Source organism: Saimiri boliviensis, chromosome 6, assembly GCF_048565385.1.
Source record: "Saimiri boliviensis isolate mSaiBol1 chromosome 6, mSaiBol1.pri, whole genome shotgun sequence".
Classification (NCBI taxonomy): Eukaryota; Metazoa; Chordata; class Mammalia; order Primates; family Cebidae; genus Saimiri; species Saimiri boliviensis.
This window is the reverse complement of record NC_133454.1, coordinates 54,146,166-54,169,799: the sequence shown is the minus strand read 5'-3', so window position 1 is coordinate 54,169,799 and position 23,634 is coordinate 54,146,166. Positions and strand designations below refer to the sequence as shown.

Sequence of the window (23,634 nt, the reverse complement as noted above, 5' to 3'; positions counted from 1 at the left end):
GGTGACAGAGGGAGTCTGTGTCTTTAAAAAAAAAAAAAATTAGCTGGATATGGTGACATGCGCCTGTAGTCCTAGTCCGAGCTATTCCAGACGCTGAGGCAGGAGGATGGCTTGAGCCCAGGAGTTTGATGCTGCAGTGAGCTATGATCTCCCCACTGCACTCCAGCCTAAGCAACAGAAGAACTTGTCTCTAAAACAGTAACAACAACAAAAATAAACAACAACAAAACCACAATGGTTTCAAAAGGAAAGCTATTAAAAATGAAAACTAATTATAAAAATATACAAAATGCAGCACCAGGTCATTTCAAAAGAAAGTCATTTTGTCAGAAAGAACTTTGCTACGGCAATGAAGAGAAAAGTGTACAAATTCTAGTTCTCAATGCAAACTAGCTTACTTAGTGGCACTGGCCAGAGGCACTTACTTGTTAGTGGAATAAAAGATTCCTCTGTGGTTTGTAGTCTCCACTTTAGCACCCCTACGTCACTGTTGACTGGAAATGACTTCTCTGGATTCTTCAGGCCAATTAGAGACTCTGCAGTGAAAAGTTTTTTATCCACATTTGGATGGGTCTAGAATGAGAAGGAAATTGAAAACTCCTGAGGTTCAGACAGACAAGAAACAACCCCCTTAGGCTTATATGACCCACAATCTAAACATCTAAAATAGAGTACCTAACAAATTGCAATTCTTTTTCATTTTAAAGAGATTTCCCTTCTTCAAATATTTTTTAAATGATTTAAGATATTTAAAAACTAGTTAATTTTTTTAAAAACTAATTTTAACTCTAAAAGCCACTATAGAACAAGTTTGCACCTGAAAAAGTTAAAAGACCATTAACCAAATCCTTTCCAAAAATACTTCACAGGGAACAGGTTAATGGTGGCACCAGGCTTGTCAAGCAGAAGACTCCAGTCAGACCCTGATCAGCTGCCTGGGTCAGACAGCAGTTCTAGCCTTATATAAAGTACCAGGAAAGGGCAATCTCTGTGTAAAGCCTAGTCGCAATTTTGCCTAGAAACTTAAAGTTGTTAAAAATCCAAGCCAATTAAGATTGTCTTATCTTTTTATTTTTATTTTCTTATTCTTTATTTTTTTATTTTTTTAATATAAGATGGGGTTTCACCATGACGGCCAGGCTGGTCTTGAACTCCTGACCTCAGGTGATCCACGCACCTCGGCCTCCCAAAGTGCCAGGATTACAGGCGTGAGCCACCGCACCCGGCCAAGTCTTATCTTTTTAAATCAATTTAGGGAGGCTGAGGTGGGCACAGCAATTGAGGTCAGGAGTTTGTGGTCAGCCTGGCCAACATGGCAAAACCCAATGTCTACTAAAAATACAAAAATTAGCTGGGGCCAGGCATGGTAGCTCATGCCTGTAATCCCAGCACTTTGAGACGTCAAAGTGGGGGAATCACCTGAGGTGAGGAGATTGAGACCAGCCTTGACCAACATAGCAAAACCCTGTCTCTACTAAAAATACAAAAGTTAGCTGGGCATGGTGGTGTATATCTGTAATCCCAGCTACTCAGGAGGCTGAGACATGAGAATTGTTTGGACCTGGGAGGCAGAGGTTGCAGTGAGCTGAGATGAAACAACTGCATACCAGTCTCGGTGACAGAGCAAGACTCTATCTCAAACAAAAACAAACACAAATCCAAGAATTACATCATTTTGGCTGGGAATGGTGGCTCACGCCTGTAATCCCAGCCCTTTGGGAGGCTGAGGCAAGAGTATTGCTTCTTGAGCCCAGGAGTTAAAGACCAGCCTGGGCAACATAGTGAAACTCCATCTCTAGAAAAAAAAAAAAATTAGCTGGTGTGGTGGCATGCACCTGTGGTCCCAGCTACTATGGAGGCTGAGATGGGAGGATTGCTGGGGCCCAGAAGGTTGAGGCTGCAGTGAGCCAAGGTCATGGTGCTGTACAACAGAGACTCTGTGTCAAAAAAGCAAAAAAATAAAAATAGAAATCACTTTTGGATAGCAATCTAGATACACTTTACAAACCAGGAAAAATGTCAAATAATATAAGCACAACTTCCAAAAGACAACTCTGTGCTGACTGTGGGGGGAAAGTTGACAAAACACTCTTCCCTAAAAAGGATTTGTTCTTGTGATGTCAGGTAAATAAATTGTGACAAGAACACCTGTAATATAAAGAGCTCATATACATACATACATACATATATATATATATATATATATATATATATATATATGTATGTATGTATGTAATAGTTGGAGCACACACATTTATATTAAAAGATTTTATGTACTTTTCAAATATATCATTAGATAATACCCTTCAGTTAACAAAACAAGCACCAGTAGTTTAACGAAAGGAGTAAATTTTGCATCAAGCCACCATGCCTGGCTAATTTTTAAAGTTTTTGTTTTTTTTGTTTTTTTTTTTTTTTGAGACGGAGTTTCGCTCTTGTTACCCAGGCTGGAGTGCAATGGTGTGATCTCGGCTCACCGCAACCTCCGCCTCCTGGGCTCAGGCAATTCTCCTGCCTCAGCCTCCTGAGTAGCTGGGATTACAGGCACGCACCACCACGCCCAGCTAGTTTTTTTGTATTTGTAGTAGAGACGGGGTTTCACCATGTTGACCAGGATGGTCTCGATCTCTCGACCTCGTGATCCACCCGCCTCGGCCTCCCAAAGTGCTGGGATTACAGGCTTGAGCCACCACGCCTGGCCTAATTTTTAAAGTTTTTATAGAGATAGGGTTTCATTGCTCAACCCATGTTGCCCAGGCTGGTCTTGAACTCTTGGGCTCAAATGATCCTCCAATCAGCCTCTTAAAGTGCTGGTATTATAGGTGTGAGCCACCACACCTGGCCTAAAGCCTTGTTTTTTTAAAACTATATTTCAAGCAAGATCCTAAGTGATTAATTTACTGTTTTCATAACAGCAAAAATAAACATCTCTTTGTACCTTCTGTTAGTGAGTATGAAGTCATTTACTAGATTTCAAAATGACCTTTTATTCAATTCCAGTATTTAAAAGCCATCCTGGCCGGGCGCGGTGGCTCAAGCCTGTAATCCCAGCACTTTGGGAGGCCGAGGCAGGTGGATCATGAGCTTGAGAGATCGAGACCATCCTGGTCAACATGGTGAAACCCCGTCTCTACTAAAAATACAAAAAATTAGCTGGGCATGGTGGCACATGCCTGTAATCCCAGCTACTCAGGAGGCTGAGGCAGGAGAATTGCCTGAACCCAGGAGGGGGAGGTTGCGGTGAGCCGAGATCGTGCCATTGCACTCCAGCCTGGGTAACAAGAGCAAAACTCCATCTCAAAAAAAAAAAAAAAAAAAAAGGCCATCCTAACATAGCTACTTTACTCATTCTCAGGTAGCTACTATATGCAATAAATTAACTTCTTTCCTATGCATTTAAAGTGATGCTAGTTATATAACTTAAATAATTTTCTGTGGTTCACATTAAGAACTCTAGTTGAGAAAGACTATGATAGGTAGACAAAGTGTTAATACTCAATATCAAAAGCTTCTCCACACCTGTAGCTGCACCCCTTTCTTATCTTCATTTTCCACATGAAGACGAATTCGGCCATATTTGTCATCTGAGATCCTAAGCATGATCATGCCATGCAACTCCATATTCTGTAATCCTCCATCTCGTCCACAGGTTAATGTGATCTTTTCTTCAATCTTCATATGTACACTATAAAGAAAAAGTAATACGTTTGTTCAGAAAGGTAGAAACCAGAACTCCCTTTCTCCAGGGTCTAATGATTAGCCATCAACAACTTTTTTTTAAAGGTGCTACTGCTATAGTTATCAACATTTAAAACACTATACCCTTTGATCCAATAATTCCTCAAAAGACTCTATCCTACAGATAAATTCTCATCTGTACAAAACAATTTGCTAGTTATTCACTGAAGAATTGTTTGTAATGGCAAAAGTTTTTTTTTTTTTTTTTGAGACGGAGTTTCGCTCTTGTTACCCAGGCTGGAGTGCAATGGCGCGATCTCGGCTCACCGCAACCTCCGCCTCCTGGGTTCAGGCAATTCTCCTGCCTCAGCCTCCTGAGTAGCTGGGATTACAGGCATGCGCCACCATGCCCAGCTAATTTTTTGTATTTTTAGTAGAGACGGGGTTTCACCATGTTGACCAGGATGGTCTAGATCTCTCGACCTCGTGATCCGCCCGCCTCAGCCTCCCAAAGTGCTGAGATTACAAGCTTGAGCCACCGCGCCCAGCCAATGGCAAAAGTTTTTAAACAAATGTCTTGCCAATTGGGGGTTGCTTAAATAAAGGCATATCCACACAAATGAATAGTAGGCAATGGTAAGAAAACAAACAACTGGGCTGGGTGTGGTGGCTCACGCCTGTAATCCCAGCACTTTGGGAGGCCGAGGCGGGCAGATCACAAGGTCAAGAAATCAAGACCATCCTGGCCAACATGGTGAAACCCATCTCTATAAAAAAAAAAAAAAAAAAGAAAAAGAAAAAGAAAAAGAAGAAAACAAACAACTGAAAAAACTTTCTATTTAAAAACATTTTCAGCCGGGCGCAGTGGCTCACGCCTGTAATCCCAACACTTTGGGAGGCCGAGGTGGATGGATCATGAGGTCAACAGATGGAGACCATCCTGGTCAACGTGGTGAAACCCTGTCTCTACTAAAAATACAAAAAATTAGCTGGACATGGTGGCGTGTGCCTGTAATCCCAGCTACTCAGGAGGCTGAGGCAGGAGAATTGCCTGAACCCAGGAGGCGGAGGTTGCAGTGAGCCGAGATCATGCCATTGCACTCCAGCCTGGGTAACAACAGCGAAACTCTGTCTAAAAAAAAAAAAAAAAAATTTTCAAGCTTCACAAAATTAAAATTATACAAGGAAGACATATATACCCCTTTTCCAGGTTCACCTGTTAACATTTACCCCATGTTTTATCATTTGCATTTGTTGTTTCTCTCTCTCTAAACATTATATATGTACATTATACATTTTTTTTCCTGAACAATTATGAAGCAGATTATATACATCATGGCTCTTACCCCTAAATACTTCAGTGCTTATATTATAAGATTAAGGATATTCTCTTCCATAATCAATCACAAATATTAACTTCACAAATTTACACTGATACTTTTATTTAGCTTTTTGTTGTTGTTTTGAGAGAGTTTCACTCTTTTTTTTTTTGAGATGGAGTTTCGCTCTTGTTACCCAGGCTGGAGTGCAATGGCACAATCTCGGCTCACCACAGCCTCCGCCTCCTGGGTTCAGGCAATTCTCCTGCCTCAGCCTCCTGAGTAGCTGGGATTACAGGCACGAGCCACCATGCCCAGCTAATTTTTTTTATTTTTAGGAGAGACAGGGTTTCACCATGTTGACCAGGATAGTCTCGATCTCTTGACCTCATGATCCACCCGCCTCGGCCTCCCAGAGTGCTGGGATTACAGGCTTGAGCCACCACACCCACCCGAGTTTCACTCTTGTTGTCCAGGCTGGAGTACAATGGTATAATCTCGGCTCATTGCAACCTCCACCTCCTGGGTTCAAGCAATTCTGTCTTAGCGGCCCGCATAGCTAGGATTACAGGCGCCTGTCACCATGCCTAGCTAATTTCTGTATTTTTAGTAGAGTTAGGGTTTTATCATGTTGGCCAGGCTGGTCTTGAACTCCTGACCTCGGGCTATCTGCCCATCTCGGCCTCCCAAAGTGCTGGGATTACAGGCATGAGCCACCATGCCTGGCCTGTTATTGTTGAAGCAATCATGCTGTGTTGCCCAGGTTGGAGTGCAGTGGCTATTCAGAAGCACAATCACAGTTTACTATAACCTTTAATTCCCGGTCTCAAGTGATCCTCCTGCCTCAGCCTGCTGAGCAATAGGGACAACAGCCATGTGGCATCGTGCCTGGCTACCACTGATACAATAATTTTATCTATCTATCAACCATATGTCAATCTAGTCAGTTGACCTAATTTTCAATATATATATACAAATATATATATATATATATTTTTTTTTTTTTTATTTTTTGCAATGGAGTCTCCCTCTGTCGCCAGGCTGGAGTGCAGTGGCATGATCTCTGCTCACTGCAACCTCTGTCTCCTAGGCTCAAGAGATTCTCTTGCCTCAGGCTCCCAAGTAGCTGGGATTACAGACATGTGCCATCACGCCCAGCTAATTTTTATAATTTTAGTAGAGACAGGTTTCACCATCTTGGCCAGGATGGTCTCCATCTCTTGACTGTGTGATCCACTCACCTCGGCCTCCCAAAGTGCTGGGATTACAGGCATGAACCACCGCGCCTGGTCGACCTAATAGTATTTTAAATAGTAGTTGTGATATTATGATATACAAACATACTGGTTTTCATCCATGGTTCCTGGTTCATAGCTCCCATATCTTTTATTATATATAATGTTGGAGCACCTTAGGCCTCAGAAGCAGCCCTCAGAAAACAGAATCTCTCTTTGACCTTCTCCTGCCCTCCTTTCACCAGCCCAAAGCAAGACTCTAATCTTCAAAAGGAGTCTTGCCCCATGTCCTGGAGGAAGGAATGCTGCACAGAGAGGCCAAGAATCTGGACAGGTCTTGTTGGGTTTCCCCACTCAGCCTATCAGTATTAAGTCATACCCTTTGTCCAATCACATTTCTGCATGCTTGTCAATCATGCCTATCCAGTGAAGTCTCCATAAAAGGCTCAAGAGGACAGGGTCTGGGAAGCTTCTGGACAGCTGAACACATGGAGGCTTACAGGAAGGTGAACAAGGTCTCATCTGCTTTCCATGAGGGTGGCGCACCCCAACTCCCTGGGGACAGAAGCTCCTGTGCTCAAGACCCTCCTAGACCTTGTCCTATGTATCTCTTCAGCTAGCTGCTTATTTGCATCCTTTAAAATGTCCTCTGTAATAAATTAGTAAATGTTAAATAAGTTTCCCTGAGTTATGTGAGATGCTCTAGCAAATTAATTAAACCCAAAGAGGGCATGTCATGGGAGACCAAACTTGAGGTCAGTAAGAAGTTCTGAAAGCCTGGACTTATGACTGGTGGGAAGGAGGAATCAGTCTTGGGGGACTGAACTCTCAAAATGTAGAATCTGAGGCTACTTCTAGGTAGATAGCATCAGAATTGAAATGAATTGGAAGACACTGGCTAGATGTGACTGCTTGATGTGTACAGAAAAACCTATACACACTTGATCATAGAAGTCTTCTGCATTGATTGTTGTTGAATGAGAAAATAGAAAAAACCAGTTTGAGTTGTTTTTTCTACACTACAGTAGTAAAGTATCCAGTCTAGGGTAAGGTATTGCATTTAGATGTCATGTCCCTGCATTTTCAAAATGAGATTCTTATCTCTGAAATAATTAAGTGAAAAATGCAATTGGAAAATGTGTCTAGTTTTACTGCTTTGCATAAAAAGGGAAAAAACAGACATACTGTATACATGTTTTTTATTCATCTATATATCATAGACCATACCCCTCAGGAGGATACACAAAAAACCCTGTTAATACTAGTTGTCGCCGGGCGCGGTGGCTCAAGCCTGTAATCCCAGCACTTTGGGAGGCCGAGGCGGGTGGATCACAAGGTCGAGAGATCGAGACCAACCTGGTCAACATGGTGAAACCCCGTCTCTACTAAAAATACAAAAAAAATTAGCTGGGCATGGTGGCACGTGCCTGTAATCCCAGCTACTCAGGAGGCTGAGGCAGGAGAATTGCCTGAACCCAGGAGGCGGAGGTTGCGGTGAGCCGAGATCGCGCCATTGCACTCCAGCCTGGGTAACAAGAGTGAAACTCCGTCTCAAAAAAAAAAAAAAAAAATACTAGTTGTCTTGGCTGGGAGTGGTGGCTCTCGCCTGTAATCTAAGCACTTTGGAGGCCAAGGCGGGTGGATCACCTGAGGTCAGGAGTTCAAGACCAGCCTGACCAACATGGTGAAACCCCATCTTTAAAATAAATAAATAAATAAATAAGAAAAAAAAGTACTAGTTGTCTTCAAGATGAGAAATTGGCATAGCTGAGCGAGAGAAGACTTCTGACTGTTATCACCTTTTGAATTTTGTACTATATGAATGTATAATCCAATTTTTAAAAAATTAAAAAGTACTGCTGCTATAGGCAATTATTAAGGATAATCTATTCATATTCAGTAACAGAAATATTTTTGGTTGGATAAACTACAGAGGCTATAAAGAATATTTTGTTATCCTATCCTGTTCTCTGTTCCAACCTCTTAGGTCTTCCTAGAAACAAAGGCATCAGAGTCAAGACCAAAAAGGAGTGCATCTTAAGACAATGCATGGTACCATTTTACCTTTACAAAAGTTTGCTCTGTGCTCAAGAGGCATTTTATCATTTAGAAGAGGCCGGGCGCGGTGGCTCAAGCCTGTAATCCCAGCACTTTGGGACGCCGAGGCGAGTGGATCATGAGGTCAAGAGATTGAGACCATCCTGGTCAACATGGTGAAACCCCATCTCTACTAAAAATACAAAAAATTAGCTGGGCATGGTGGCGCGTGCCTGTAATCCGAGCTACTCAGGAAGCTGAGGCAGGAGAATTGCCTGAACCCAGGAGGCGGAGGTTGCGGTGAGCCGAGATCGCGCCATCGCACTCCAGCCTGGGTAACAAGAGCGAAACTCCGTCTCAAAAAAAAAAAAAAAGAAAAAAAGGAGTGTCTTAAATTCTCTTTAATGTGTGATGGTTTCCAACATGTTTTTTTGTTTTTTTTTTTTGAGAGCGTCTCACTCTGTCACCCAGGCTGGAGTGCAGGAGAGCCATCTTGGCTCACTACAACCTCCGCCTCCAAGATTCAAGCAATTTTCCTTCCTCAGCCTCCTCAGTAGCTGGGACTATAGGCGTGTGTCATCATGCCCAGCTAATTTTTTTGTATTTTAGTGGAGAAGGGGTTAATTTTTGTATTTTAATGGAGATGGGGTTTTACCATGTTGCCCAGGGTGGTCTTGAACTCCTGCGCTCAGGCAATCCACCCAACTCAGCCTCCCAAAGTGCTAGGATTACAGTCGTGAGCCACCACACTCAGGAACATCTTTTTAAAAGTGTGAAGACTCTGTTTCACTCAAAGTAACCACTAGGAAGAGCACAGCAGCTTTATCAAGTCAAGAAGTTTATTCCAATGTAACCCTGCTCATTTCATACAGAACAGGGCATATATAAAGAGTAAACACTTGGCTGGGTATGGTAGCTCACACCTGTAATCCTAGCACTTTGGGAGGCAGAGGCAGGCGGATCACTTGAGGTTAGGAATTCAAGACCAGCCTAGCCAACACGGTAAAACCCTGTCTCTACTAAAAACAAGAAAATTAGCCAGGCGTGATGATATGTGCCTGTAATTCCAGCTACTTGGGAGGCTGAGGCAGGAGAACTGTTTGACCCTGGGAGACAGAGGTTGCAGTAAGTCAAGATCGTGCTACTGCACTCCCGCATGGGTGACAGAGCAAGACTCTGTCTCAAAAAAAAAAAAAAAAAAAGAAAGAAAAAGTAAATACTCCGCTTTTATGTACACTTGATAGAGGTATCCTCCCAGTATTATCTTTCAGTTGACCTCAAAACCATCAGCAACAGAAGATCTGGGCTTTATTTAAGATGAGAAATCTGAGTCATGAACATGTGAACTTGATAACTACCACTTAAAAATGTCACCAACCAGTACCACAGCCAAGATAAAAGTTGAATCAAAATATTTCATAGTGGCTTCAAATATTTAAACTGCAAAAGATGGCTGGGCATGGTGACTCACACCTGTAACCCCAGTACTTTGGGAGGCCAAGGCAGGCATATTGCTTGAGTCCAGGAGTTCGAGACCAGCCTGGGCAACAAGGCGAAACCCTGTCTCTACCAAAATACAAAAATTAGCCCAGCGTACACACCTGTAGTCCCAGCTACTTGGGAGGCTGAGGTGGGAGAATCACTTGAGCCCAGGAGGCAGAAGTTGCAGCAAGCCTAGACTGCACCACTGCACTCCAGCCTGGGTGACAGAGCGAAACCCCATCTCAAAAAAATAAATAAGTAAAATAAAATTCAAAATATATTATATTAATTTGCTCTTAAAGATATCTACAAGTTTTAGATTAAAGATAGGTTCTACTTATAGTTTCATTTTTAAAAAGTCAAGCCAAATACAGTGCGGGGTCACCATAGCTCTAGTCCCCCAATTCAAGTCCTTTCTAAGAGATAAGTTATATACTAGGCATGAATACAAGTAACTTTTGTTTAATTTAGCTGCAAAAGGCAAGTTCTAAACTTCATAGAAAATAGGTAGCTGGGGGCCCCCAATCATGGTTAAAGGAAAGAGAAAAAGATCAGGTGCAGCAACGCATGCCTGTATCCCAGCTACGTGGGAGGCTGAGACAGGAAGATTAACTGAGCCCAGGAGTTGGAAGCCAGCCTAGACAATATAGTAAGACCCTGTCTCAAAAAAAATAAAGCAAAACAAAACCAAAAATGACCTTATGTTAATAAGTAGAATAAAAAAAAAATCATGTGGACTGTATTCAAAGACTGAATTCGTATTCAAAGTCCTACTTACCTTTCCATATTAATGGGTGGAGCATGCACTTTGGTTGCTTCAGAAGTGCGCTTGCCCATACTGGAGGACATGATAGTTTCACCTTCAGATTTCAATTTGTCCACAAAATTATCTACTTCCTTTCCTTTGGCTCCAAGTTTCAAAGCCTTGCTGGGACCTGAAGGCCTAAGTGGAAGGATTTGATATACATTACTGAAAGGTATATTTTTACAAGCACACATGATCTGATGAAAACTTTATATCTTTCATCCAGAGAAATATACCTGTGTACCAAAAATTTTGCATATAATTTCAGGTAATTCATAGATTTCCCCTAAAATCAATCCATGAAAAAGATTAAAAATCTACATTCCATAAACCATTAAATATCCCTTTCCTCCCCATAATAAGGCAACCCTCATAGGAAACTGAGGACATGATATAATTTATAACTCTCTTTTACACAAAAGGAAAAACATCACATTCAGATTTCTTCTTTATCCTCAAATTTTATGCAGCCAAATGTAATATCATATCTTTCTTCATCAAGTCCTTCATTATTTACAGCTTTGCAAGAAACCAAATTATCACTTCGAAGATACACATATATACACCCCTCATCTGGCATTCTAAAGTTGCTGGTAATACACTGGATTATACCTAGCTGGTGCAGGTGCCACTTTTGGTTTATCAGTTTCAATAATGGTCTCTGTGATCATAGCAGCTGTGCTGCCTCCAGATACTGCAGAACTGCCAAATCCTCCAAATCCTGGTGCTTTTTTGCCCTGTCTCTCAGCATCTCTTCGGGCCTGTTGTAATTCCTTTGCTTTACGACGCATCTCAGCCTTAGCTTCACGTTCTTGAGTCTACAAAGAGACATACATGAATGTGGCTTTTTTTTTTTTTTTTTTTTTTTTGAGACAGGGTCTCACTCTGTGACCCAGGATGGAGTGCAGGTGGCACGATCACGGCTCACTGCAGCTTCAACTTCTTGGGCTCAAGTGATCCTCCCACCTCAGTCTCCCAAGTACCTGGGACCCACAGGCACATGCCACCATGCCTGGCTTATTTTTTTATTTTTTTATAGAGACAGGGTCTCACTATGCTATCCAGGCTGGTCTTGAACTCCTGGACTCAAGTGATTCTCCTGCCTCCACCACCCAAAGTGCTGGGATTACAGGCATGAGCCATTGTGCCCAGCCTGGATGTAGCTTTGAATATAATCTACATTAGCAAGTAAAAATAGGAAAATCAGATTAGTAAAGCCTAAGAGAAAGGCACACAAACTGATAGTCCCAGAGAAGATCCCATTTACCTCTCTGACAGCTCTGAACACCTTCTCCTCATGAGAATCCATTTCTGTGAAGGTTCTGATCTGTGCCAAGTTAACATTCTCCCGGTAGCCCAGGGCGACAATTTCATCAAAAGCAAAAATCAAATCAAAACAGTGCTCAGATATTTCATTCTCTTCTAAGGCTCGGCAGTATTCAGGGATCTAATCATGGGCAGCAATTAAAAAAATATTTAGAATTTATCAGCAGCTATACTTCCAAGTCTTACCCTTTAAAATATACAAATTTCAATTAACTTGAATCCCTTCATTAGCTACTTCAAGTATTTATTTTATCTTTTTGAATCAGACCCTTGCTCTGTCACCAAACTAGAGTGCAGTAACGTGATCTTGGCTTACTGCAACCTCCACCTCCTGGGTTCAAGCGATTCCCCTGCCTCAGGCTCCCTGAGAAGCTGGGACTACAGGCTCGTGCCACCACGCACAGCTAAATTTTTTTATATTTTAATAGAGACGTGGTTTCACCATGTTGGCCAGGATGGTCTTGATCTCCTGATCTCATAATCTGCCAGTCTTGGCCTCCCAAGTTCTGGGCTTACAGGTGTGAGCCACCACACTCAGCTATTTATTATTCTTTTGAGGTGGAGTTTCGCTCTATTGCCCAGGCTGGAGTATAGTGGTGCCATCTCAGCTCACTATAATCTCTGCCTCCCAGGTTCAAGCGATTCTCCTGCCTCAGCCTCCAGAGTAGCTGAGACTACAGGTGTGCGTCACCACACCCAGCTAATTTTTGTATTTTTAGTAGAGACGGGGTTTCACCATGTTGGCCAGACTGGTCTCAAACTCCTGACCACAGGTGATCCGCTTATCTTGGCCTCCCAAAGTGCTGGGATTACAGGCATGAGCCACCGTGCCCGGCTGTAAGAATCAGGGTCTGTAATCTCAGCTACTTGGGAGGCTTAGGCCAAAGAATCACTTGAACCTGGGAGGCAGAGGTTGCAATGAGCCAAGATCACACTACTGCACTTCAGCCTGGGCAAAAGAGTGAGACTCCATCTTAAAAAAAAAAAGAATCAGGGTCTTGCTTTGCTTTGTTTTTTTTTTTTTTGAGATGGAGTTTCGCTCTTGTTACCCAGGCTGGAGTGCAATGGCGCGATCTCGGCTCACCGCAACCTCCACCTCCTGGGCTCAGGCAATTCTCCTGCCTCAGCCTCCTGAGTAGCTGGGATTACAGGCATGCGCCACCATGCCCAGGTAGTTTTTTGTATTTTTAGTAGAGACGGGGTTTCACCATGTTGACCAGGATGGTCTCGATCTCTCAACCTCGTGATCCACCCGCCTCGGCCTCCCAAAGTGCTGGGATTACAGGCTTGAGCCACCGCGCCCAGCCAGGGTCTTGCTTTGTTGCCCACATTAAAGAATAATGCCTATTCACTCTAACTCCTGGCCTCAAGCAATCCTTCTTCCTCAGCCTCCTGAGTGCCTGGATTACAGGCACATGCTACTACACCTGGCCTTAGTCTTCATTTTAAGCAAGACCTTGGTATAAAGTAGAGAGAGAGAGAATGAGAGAGAGAGAGAGAGAGAGAGAGAGAGTGAGTGTGTGTGTGTGTGTGTGTGTGTGTGTGTGTCTATGTCAGTAAGTCTTATCTAAAAAACATTATCTAAAAAGCACAGCCAAGCAAGTGTCAGAACCAGAAAAGCAGATTAGAATAACTGCTTAAGAACTAGGAAATAAAAGAGCAGTTCCCATAATCTTTTGGGATACCTATAGTCTAAGGGGACATCCAATAAATGTCTGCAGAATAAACAAGGAGCTGCAGCGTAAGTCACTGGGGTGGGAAGTAGGAGCCTGCAAACTAATAAGCATCAGCTGCTTTGGAGGAAAAAATAGTTTCACACAAAATGTAAAACAAGAAGTGGAACCCGGTATTACAGCAGTACTCTTACCACTCTTGAGAAGAGCCTTAGGGTCTCCAAATCTTCTAAAATGTTGCTGTTTTTGGTAGTGATCAGCACCATATACAGTTTCTCCATAGGCTGGTAGACATATCTTACACTCTCTGTTTCAACAAACGTATGTTGTTTTCCAGTGTTCATGAGCTTTGGAAAAGCTGCTAATAAGCCCTCAATTCGAGTTCGGGTCATTTCCACAAACTGGCGAGAAACAATGGCCTTTCCTGCTTTTGTGCAGACCGCTGCAGCCAACAGCACCTGCCAGGAACATATGCATAAATAAGTATTCATTAATTATTTCTTCACATCTGTTTTCTCAAATGCCTCTCAGGAGATGTTCCACAGAATGACATACTTATTTAGTGGCATGACTAGCATTATTATTTTTAAGACAGGGTCCCACTCTGTCACCCATGCCAGAGTGCAATGGTAAGCTCATGGCTCACTGCAACCTCAAACTGCTGGGCTCAAGAAATCCTGAGCAGCTAGGACTGTAGCTAGGACTGCAAGTGTATGCCCCAAAGCTTGGCTAATTTTACAAAAACTTAGTATAGACAGTGTCTTGCTGTGTTTCCCAGGCTGGTCTTGAACTCCTAGATTCAAGTGATCCTCCTGGCTTGGCCTCCCAAAGTGCTGGGATTATAGGCATAAGCTACCACCCCTAGCTGACATGACTAGCAATAGAATACTGACTTTCACAGGCACAGCGGGCCATACCTATAAACCCAGCACTTTAGGAGGCCAAGGCAGGCGGATTACTTGAGATCAGGCGTTCAAGACCAGCCTGGCCAACGTGGCAAAACCCCATCTCTACTAAAAGTACAAAAATTAGCCAGGCACAGTAGCATGCACCTGTAATCTCAGCTACTTAGGAGGCTGAAGCACAAAAACTACTTGAATCCAGGAGGAGGAGATTGAGCCACTGCCCTCCAGCCTGGGCAACAGAGCAAGACTGTCTCAAAAAAAAAAAAAAAAAAAAAAAAAAAAAAGAATGCTGACTTTCAAACTTTTACTTCATTGTTTTTTTCATTGTAATATGTAATTCATAAGACAAAGCTAAAGTACAGGAAACTACTGCTATTATTCCTGTTTTTCAATAACATACCTATAGAAAAACTTTGTAATGAAATGATTTTTTCCAAGACCACACATATGTAATTAATGACTCTCCTGTGACTCAGAACTGGATTGCTCTCGCTTTGGCAAACCCATAAAGAACAGCTTAAAATGTTTCTAAAAAACCCAGATATTTCCAAGCCAAAACTGAAGTTTGATCAGGAAGATTAAAAATACTAAAGATGGCCGGGCACGGTGGCTCAAGCCTGTAATCCCAGCTACTCAGGAGGCTGAGGCAGGAGAATTGCCTGAGCCCAGGAGGCGGAGGTTGCGGTGAGCCGAGATCACGCCATTGCACTCCAGCCTGGGTAACAAGAGTGAAACTCCGTCTCAAAAAAAAAAAAAAAAAAAAAAAAAAAAAAAAAAAAAAATTAAAGATACAAAAAGCCCTTTACATTTCTTATTTTATCTAGAATATATGAACCCAATCTATTGAGTCTAATTTTTTTTTTTTTTTGAGACAGAGTTTCACTCTTGTTACCCAGGCTGGAGTGCAATGGCACGATATTGGCTCACTGCAACCTCCACCTCCTGGGTTCAGGCAATTCTCCTGCCTCAGCCTCCTGAGTAGCTGGGATTACAGGCATGCGCCACCATGCCCAGCTAATTTTTTGTATTTTTAGTAGAGACGGGATTTCACCATGTTGACCAGGATGGTCTCGATCTCTTGCCCTCGTGATCCACCCGCCTCAGCCTCCCAAAGTGTTGGGATTACAGGCGTGAGCCACCGTGCCCAGCTATTGAGTCTAAATTTATCTTCTGTTCCTTGACTAACCTTCCCATTCACACTGCCTCACTCTCAGATATCCAAACAATCTGCAAAACAAAAATCTAAATGGCTCAATGTTTCACATAGGTTTTGATACTAGGCAATGATCAAGACCTAACAGCCCCCTATTTTAGCATTTGGCATTTCACTAACCAAAACAAAGTACCAGAGGAAGAAGTGGAGACCTCAAATGGCATGAGCAGGGGAGTAAGAAAATTAAGTCCAGTCTCTTCAGTGCAGCAACCCAAAATCTCATTCACAAGCACATGTAACAAAGACTATCAAGACACTTAGGAAGCCTCGATGCTACGATATAACCTCTGAAATATCAAAATCCTATTGGTCAGGCTTCTCAGCTTTACAGAACGCTGCCCTCTACAGGTTAACAGCTTGAAGAAAAACAAGTTAGTCGAGGCCAGGCGCGGTGGCTCAAGCCTGTAATCCCAGCACTTTGGGAGGCCGAGGCGGGTGGATCATGAGGTCGAAAGATCGAGACCATCCTGGTCAACATGGTGAAACCTCGTCTCTACTAAAAATACAAAAAAACTAGCTGGGCGTGGTGGCGCATGCCTGTAATCCCAGCTACTTAGGAGGCTGAGGCAGGAGAATTGCCTGAGCCCAGGAGGAGGAGGTTGCGGTGAGCCGAGATCGCGCCATTGCACTCCAGCCTGGGTAACAAGAGCGAAATTCCGTCTCAAAAAAAAAAAAAACAGGCCGGGCGCGGTGGCTCAAGCCTGTAATCCCAGCACTTTGGGAGGCCGAGGCGGGTGGATCACGAGGTCAAGAGATCGAGACCATCCTGGTCAACATAGTGAAACCCCATCTCTACTAAAAATACAAAAAATTAGCTGGGCATGGTGGCACGTGCCTGTAATCCCAGCTACTCAGGAGGCTGAGGCAGGAGAATTGCCTGAACCCAGGAGAGGGAGGTTGCGGTGAGCCGAGATCGCGCCATTGCACTCCAGCCTGGGTAACGAGAGCGAAACTCCGTCTCAAAAAAAAAAAAAAAAAAAAAAAAAAACAAGTTAGTCAATTAAAATAAATATTCTTATAGTTTCAATATGTTAATAGTTTTATAGTATAGGAGAACATAACTTCCTTGTCCACTAAAAATAGGTAATTAGGGTATGTGAAAGACAATTACCATCATGCTTATTTCCAAACAGCAAGGGGTCCCAAGTAGCTGGAACTACAGGCACCTGCCACCATGCCTGGCTAATTTTCTTTGTATTTGTATTTTTTTTTTTTTTTGAGACAGAGTTTTGCAATTTTTGCCGAGGCTGGAGTGCAATGTGCAGTCTTGGCTCACTGCAACCTCTGCTTCCAGTGTTCAAGTGAACCTGCCTCAGCCTCCTGAGTAGCTGGGATAACAGGTGTACACCACAACAACCAGTTAATTTTGTATATTTAATAGAGATGGGGTTTCACCATGTTGGCCAGGCTGGTCTTGAACTCCTGAACTCCAGTAATCCACCCGCCTCAGTCTCCCAAAGTGCTAGAATTACAGGCACGAGCCACCACGCCTGGGCTTTCTTTGTATTTTTAGTAGAGACAGGGTTTTACCATGTTAGTCAGGCTGGTCTCGAACTCCCCATCTCAGGTGATCCGCCCACCTCGGCCTCCCAAAGTGCTGGGATTATAAGTGTTAGCCACTGTGCCCAGCCCTAAAAAGTTTTTTTAAAAAGTCTTGGGCTAGGCCAGGTGTAGAGTGGCTCATGCCTATAATCTCAGCACTTGGGAGGCTGAGGCGGGTGGATCACGAGGTCAAGAGATCAAGACCACCCTGGTCAACATGTTGAAACCCCATCTCTACTAAAAATACAAAAAAATTAGCTGGGCATGGTGGCACATGCCTGTAGTCCCAGCTACTCGGGAGGCTGAGGCAGGAGAATTGCTTGAACCCAGGAGGCGGAGGTTGCGGTGAGCGGAGATCACGCCATTGCACTTCAGCCTGGGTAACAAGAGCGAAACTCCATCTCCAGAAAAAAAAAGTCTTGGGCTGGGCACAGTGGCTCACGCCTGTAATCCCAGCACTTTGGGAGGCTGAGGAAAGCATATCACCTAAGGTCAGGAGTTCGAAACCTGTCTGACCAACATGGAGAAACCCTGTCTCTACTGAAAATACAAATACATTAAAAGAGACTTAGACATGTCCATCAATCACAACGTTTAAATCAAATTTGAATAGTGATTGGGCCGGGCGCGGTGGCTCAAGCCTGTAATCCCAGCACTTTGGGAGGCCGAGGCGGGTGGATCACGAGGTCAAGAGATCGAGACCATCCTGGTCAACATGGTGAAACCCCGTCTCTACTAAAAAATACTGAAAATTAGCTGGGCATGGTGGCGTGTGCCTGTAATCCCAGCTACTCGGGAGGCTGAGGCAGGAGAATTGCCTGAACCCAGGAGGCGGAGGTTGCGGTGAGCCGAGATCGCGCCATTGCACTCCAGCCTGGGCAACAAGAGCGAAACTCCGTCTCAAAAAAAAAAAAAAAAAAAAAAAATTTGAATAGTGATTGAATAGTTGATAATATTAAAAATTATTAATTTTTTTTTTTTTTTTTATTTGAGACGGAGTTTCGCTCTTGTTACCCAGGCTGGAGTGCAATGGTGCGATCTCGGCTCACCGCAACCTCCGCCTCCTGGGTTCAGGCAATTCTCCTGCCTCAGCCTCCTGAGTAACTGGGATTACAGGCACGCGCCACCATGCCCAGCTAATTTTTTGTATTTTTAGTAGACACGGGGTTTCATCATGTTGACCAGGATGGTCTCGATCTCTTGACCTCGTGATCCACCTGCCTCGGCCTCCCAAAGTGCTGGGATTACAGGCTTGAGCCACCGCGCCGGGCCAAAAATTATTGTTAATTTTTTAGGTGTGAAAATATGCTATCATGGTAATATATTTTTATGTAAGGAATACTTGTATATTTTTTAAAAAGAGTTATTTAGTTTTGAATCATTCCACAGTCTTTCATATTAAAGGTGCTCCCTCAATGACTTTATATTGAATTAAAAGAGTTGTCTGGGGCCGGGCGCGGTGGCTCAAGCCTGTAATCCCAGCACTTTGGGAGGCCGAGGCGGGTGGATCACGAGGTCAAGAGATCGAGACCATCCTGGTCAACATGGTGAAACCCCGTCTCTACTAAAAATACAAAAAATTAGCTGGGCATGGTGGTGCGTGCCTGTAATCCCAGCTACTCAGGAGGCTGAGGCAGGAGAATTGCCTGAACCCAGGAGGCGGAGATTGCGGTGAGCCGATATCGCGCCATTGCACTCCAGCCTGGGTAACAAGAGTAAAACTCTGCCTCAAAAAAAAAAAAAAAAAAAAGGGGCCGGGCGCGGTGGCTCAAGCCTGTAATCCCAGCACTTTGGGAGGCCGAGGCGGGTGGATCACGAGGTCAAGAGATCGAGACCATCCTGGTCAACATGGTGAAAACCCGTCTCTACTAAAAATACAAAAAATCAGCTGGGCATGGTGGCGCGTGCCTGTAATCCCAGCTACTCAGGAGGCTGAGGCAGGAGAATTGCCTGAACCCAGGAGGCGGAGGTTGCGGTGAGCCGAGATCGCGCCATTGCAATCCAGCCTGGGTAACAAGAGCGAAACTCCGTCTCAAAGAAAAAAAAAAAAAAGAGTTGTCTGGGGTACACCTTATTTTCACTCTCAAACCATGCTAGTTTTACACGTGGTTCTAACAAAAGATCACTGATTTAGTAATTACCCTGAGGATCAGAACCCACAGTTTCTTTCTTTCTTTATTTTTTTTGGAGATAGGGTCTCACTTTGTCACCCAGACTGGAGTACAATGGTGCGATCTTCGCTCACTGCAGCCTCAACTTCCCGGCTTGAGCAATCCTCCTGCCTCAGTGCCCAAAAGAGCTAGGACTACAGGTACACGCCACCACATCTGGCAAATTTTTATATTTTTACTAGAGGTGGGGTTTCACCATATTGCCCAGGCTAATCTTGAACTCCTGGACTGAAGTGATCGGCCCACCTTGGCCTCCCAAAGTGCTAGGATTATAAGCATGAGTCACCATGCCTGGCCAGAACCCACAATTTCATGTGTTGGATGTCGGTTATAAATATTCCTTTTAAAACCAAATGTCCTGGCCCGGTGGCTCATGCCTATAATCCCAGGACTTTGGGAGGCCGAGGTGGGTGGATCACGTGAGGTTGGGAGTTCAAGACCAGCCTGATCAACATGGAGAAACTCTTATCTCTATTTGGGATAAAATTTCCCAAACAGCCAATATATCACACACAGAGTCAAAAGTGCTAAATAGCAAACTAATGATTCAAAAAGTGGTCCCAGCAATGACACAATGTTTGTAAGAATCTAGTTAAAATTGCTTTATGAATTTAAAAATTGAAAAAGGTCATTATTATTATTATTATTATTATTTTTTGAGAGTTTCGCTCTTGTTACCCAGGCTGGAGTTCAACGGTGTGATCTCGGCTCACCGCAACCTCTGCCTCCTGGGTTCAGGCAATTCTCCTGCCTCAGCCTCCTGAGTAGCTGGGATTATAGGCACGTGCCACCATGCCCAGCTAATTTTTTGTATTTTTAGTAGAGACGGGGTTTCACCATGTTGACCAGGATGGTCTCGATCTCTCGACCTCGTGATCCACCCGCTTCGGTCTCCCAAAGTGCTGGGATTACAGGCTTGAGCCACCACACCCGGCCGAAAAAGGTAATTATTTCTAAATTAAATTTTATTTATGTAATTTAAAACATAAATTATTAACTATTTTAAGAACATCCTTGGTGGTCTAGTGGTTAGGATTCGGCAAAAAAAAAAGAAAGAAAAAACTATTTTAAGAACATATTTGACTATTTTTGCTACATTCTTAAAAGTTTATATAACTGGCAAAAAGATTTTCTTCTTAATATTCTCATCAGAAAAGTGGGGAATTCCCTTATATTTGGGATCATTTCACATTGGTTTCTCCTATTCCCAAAGACTGAGTTAGAAATAGTGTTCCAAATTTGCAAAGAACCAAGTTGATATACCAGAAAAATCAAATGACTGGGAGTAAGAAAATCTATATTCTAGTTTTGTTCTTCTATTTACCATCTGTCTGACCTTCAGTTACTCAACCTCTCTTTTTTTTTTTTTTTTTTTGAGACGGAGTTTCGCTCTTGTACCCAGGCTGGAGTGCAATGGCACGATCTTGGCTCACCACAACCTCCGCCTCCTGGGTTCAGGCAATTCTCCTGCCTCAGCCTCCTCAGTAGCTGGGATTACAGGCATGTGCCACCATGCCCAGCTAATTTTTTGTATTTTTAGTAGAGACGGGGTTTCACCATAGGATGGTCTCGATCTCTTGACCTCGTGATCCACCCGCCTTGGCCTCCCAAAGTGCTGGGATTACAGGCGTGAGCCACCGCACCCAGCCCTACTCAACCTCTCTTAACCTCGTTTCTTTTCCTATAAAATGCAGCATTATTCAATGACCTTATAAGCTAATATGAGGGCCTAATGACTATAATGAAACTGTACTTCTGGCAAACCAGTGTAGAAGAAAAAAAAAAAAAAAGAAACTGTACTTCAGAAGTGCTACACAACTTGTAGTACATATATTCATGATGCAAAACAGTTATCATTAGTAATAATAAATATGCATCTCATTAAAAAAATGTATGTTACTTCAAGGCAATGGATCTTCCCTCCCTCCCTCTTATTTATTTATTTATTTAAAAAAAGTAAGGCCGGGCGCGGTGGCTCAAGCCTGTAATCCCAGCACTTTGGGAGGCCGAGGTGGGTGGATCACGAGGTCAAGAGATCGAGACCATCCTGGTCAACATGGTGAAACCCCGTCTCTACTAAAAATACAAAAAGTTAGCTGGGCGTGGTGGTGCGTGCCTGTAATCCCAGCTACTCAGGAGGCTGAGGCAGGAGAATTGCCTGAACCCAGGAGGCGGAGGTTGCGGTGAGCCGAGATCGCGCCATTGCACTCCAGCCTGGGTAACAAGAGTGAAACTCCGTCTCAAAAAAAAAAAAAATGTAGAAACAGGGTTTTGCCATATTGCCCAGGCTGGTCTCAAACTCCTGGGCTCAAGTGATCCACACTGCTCAGCCTCTCAAAGTGCTGGGATTACAAGTGTCAGCCATGGCACCTTGTCAAGGCAATGTATCTTTGCCTTTGTCAATATTTTTAAATTCTAATAATGAATACTGACTCTCCCCCTAAAATTTTACATATAGTTTCAGGGAATATATCGATCCTCTAGAGAAGTTATTCTCAAATGGCCCCTAGAAAATCCCCTCATGGCTAAGCAGATCATCTGAGGTCAGGAGTTCGAGACCAGCCCAGCCAACATGGTGGAACCCTGTCTCTACTAAAAATGCAAAAAATTAGCCAGGTGTAGTGGCAGGCGTCTGTAATCGCAGCTCCTCAGTAGGCTGAGGCAGTAGAATGGCTTGAACCCAGGAGTGGGAGGTTTCAGTGGGTAGAGATCGCGCCATTACCCTCCAGCCTGGGGGACAAAAGCGAGACTTCATCTCAAAAAAAAAAAAAAAAAATGAATCGAAAAGAAGAAAATCCCCTCATGCAACGAGAAATATTATTAACAAATGAATAAATGGGAGCATATTGTAAAGGTAATCCCTGTAGAGCCTCCTATCCCTAAAAAGTTGAGAATCATAGCTCTAGGAAGTTATGGTCCTCTATGTTAGAATCTTATGAGGTTTTGAAGGAATAAGACAAATCAAATGCACATCTAAAGAAAGAACAGCTCAGACCAAAACTTCAGGCCTATATAAACATGCTGCATTTAATAGAAAGTTGGTATCTAATAATAAATCTGTTAGAAACAATCTTTACAGGCTGAAGGGTAGTTCTTAGGTTTCCAACCTGAGTAGCTAAAACTACAGGCACAGGCCAGCGCCACCAAGCTTGGCTAATTTTTCTATTTTTAATAGAGATAGGGTTTCATCATGTTGGCCAGGCTGGTCTCCAACTCCTGGGCTCAAATCATCTTCGTGCCTCAGCTTCCCAAAGTGTTGGGATTACAGAAGTGAGCCACTGCACCCAGCCCATCCACTTTACTGATGAGCATGTTCAAAGGCTAATTACAGGTATTGGTAATCTCCATTTTTGCAATGTTATAATAATTGAGTAATCATTTATTGAACACCTACTATACATACAACATGCTCTCTGAAAATTAAGATGACACAAACTAGTATTCTGCCCACAAGGAGCTTAATAAGGGTAAGACACAAACACAAATAACTGTAATACGAGGCAGAATGTGTTAAGTAACTTAAGACAGTCACTGATAAAAGTGCTGTGGAAATTCAAAGAGATTACTTCCAGCTGGTAAGGTCAGAGATGACTTGATAGATCCCAGCACTTTGGGAGCTGGGGTGGGCGGATCACCTGAGGTCAGGAGTTAGCAGAGCGTGGTGGTGTGCGCCTGTGGAGAGGCTGAAGTGTGAGGACTGCTTGAACCTGGGAGGCGGAGGTTGCAGTGAGCCAAGATTGCACCACAGCACTCCAGTCTGAGCTACAGAGTGAGATTCTATCTCAAAAAATAGAAGGAGGAAGAAGAAAAGGAAGAAGAAGAAGAAAAGAAGAAGGAGGAGGAGGAGGAGGAGAAGAGGAGGAAGAAAGAAGGAAAGAAAGAAAGAAGAAGGAGAAGAAGAAAGAAGAAGAAAGAAAGAAGAAGGCGCCGGGCGCGGTGGCTCAAGCCTGTAATCCCAGCACTTTGGGAGGCCGAGGCGGGTGGATCACGAGGTCAAGAGATCGAGACCATCCTGGTCAACATGGTGAAACCCCGTCTCTACAAAAGGTGCAAAAAATTAGCTGGGCATGGTGGCGCGTGCCTGTAATCCCAGCTACTCCGGAGGCTGAGGCAGGAGAATTGCCTGAACCCAGGAGGCGGAGGTTGCGGTGAGCCGAGATTGCGCCATTGCACTCCAGCCTGGGTAACAAGAGCGAAACTCTGTCTCAAAAAAAAAAAAAAAAAGAAAAAAGAAAGAAGAAGAGGAAG

At 43.5% G+C, this 23,634-nt stretch overlaps 1 protein-coding gene across 2 annotated transcripts in view; it reads right to left on the bottom strand.

Annotated features, from left to right (window-relative positions):
- ARCN1 (archain 1) overlaps window positions 1–23,634 on the bottom strand; it is a 43,090-nt gene that overhangs the window by 11,123 nt on the left and 8,333 nt on the right. For both annotated transcript variants that reach the window (XM_074400697.1, XM_074400698.1), the window contains exons 2-7: window positions 13,750–14,013; window positions 11,824–12,003; window positions 11,169–11,374; window positions 10,530–10,694; window positions 3,520–3,685; window positions 426–573 (exon numbers count right to left, since the gene is read on the bottom strand). In XM_074400697.1, the coding sequence (XP_074256798.1) occupies window positions 426–573; window positions 3,520–3,685; window positions 10,530–10,694; window positions 11,169–11,374; window positions 11,824–12,003; window positions 13,750–14,013 (1,129 nt within the window). The remainder of the gene's footprint in view (window positions 1–425; window positions 574–3,519; window positions 3,686–10,529; window positions 10,695–11,168; window positions 11,375–11,823; window positions 12,004–13,749; window positions 14,014–23,634) is intronic.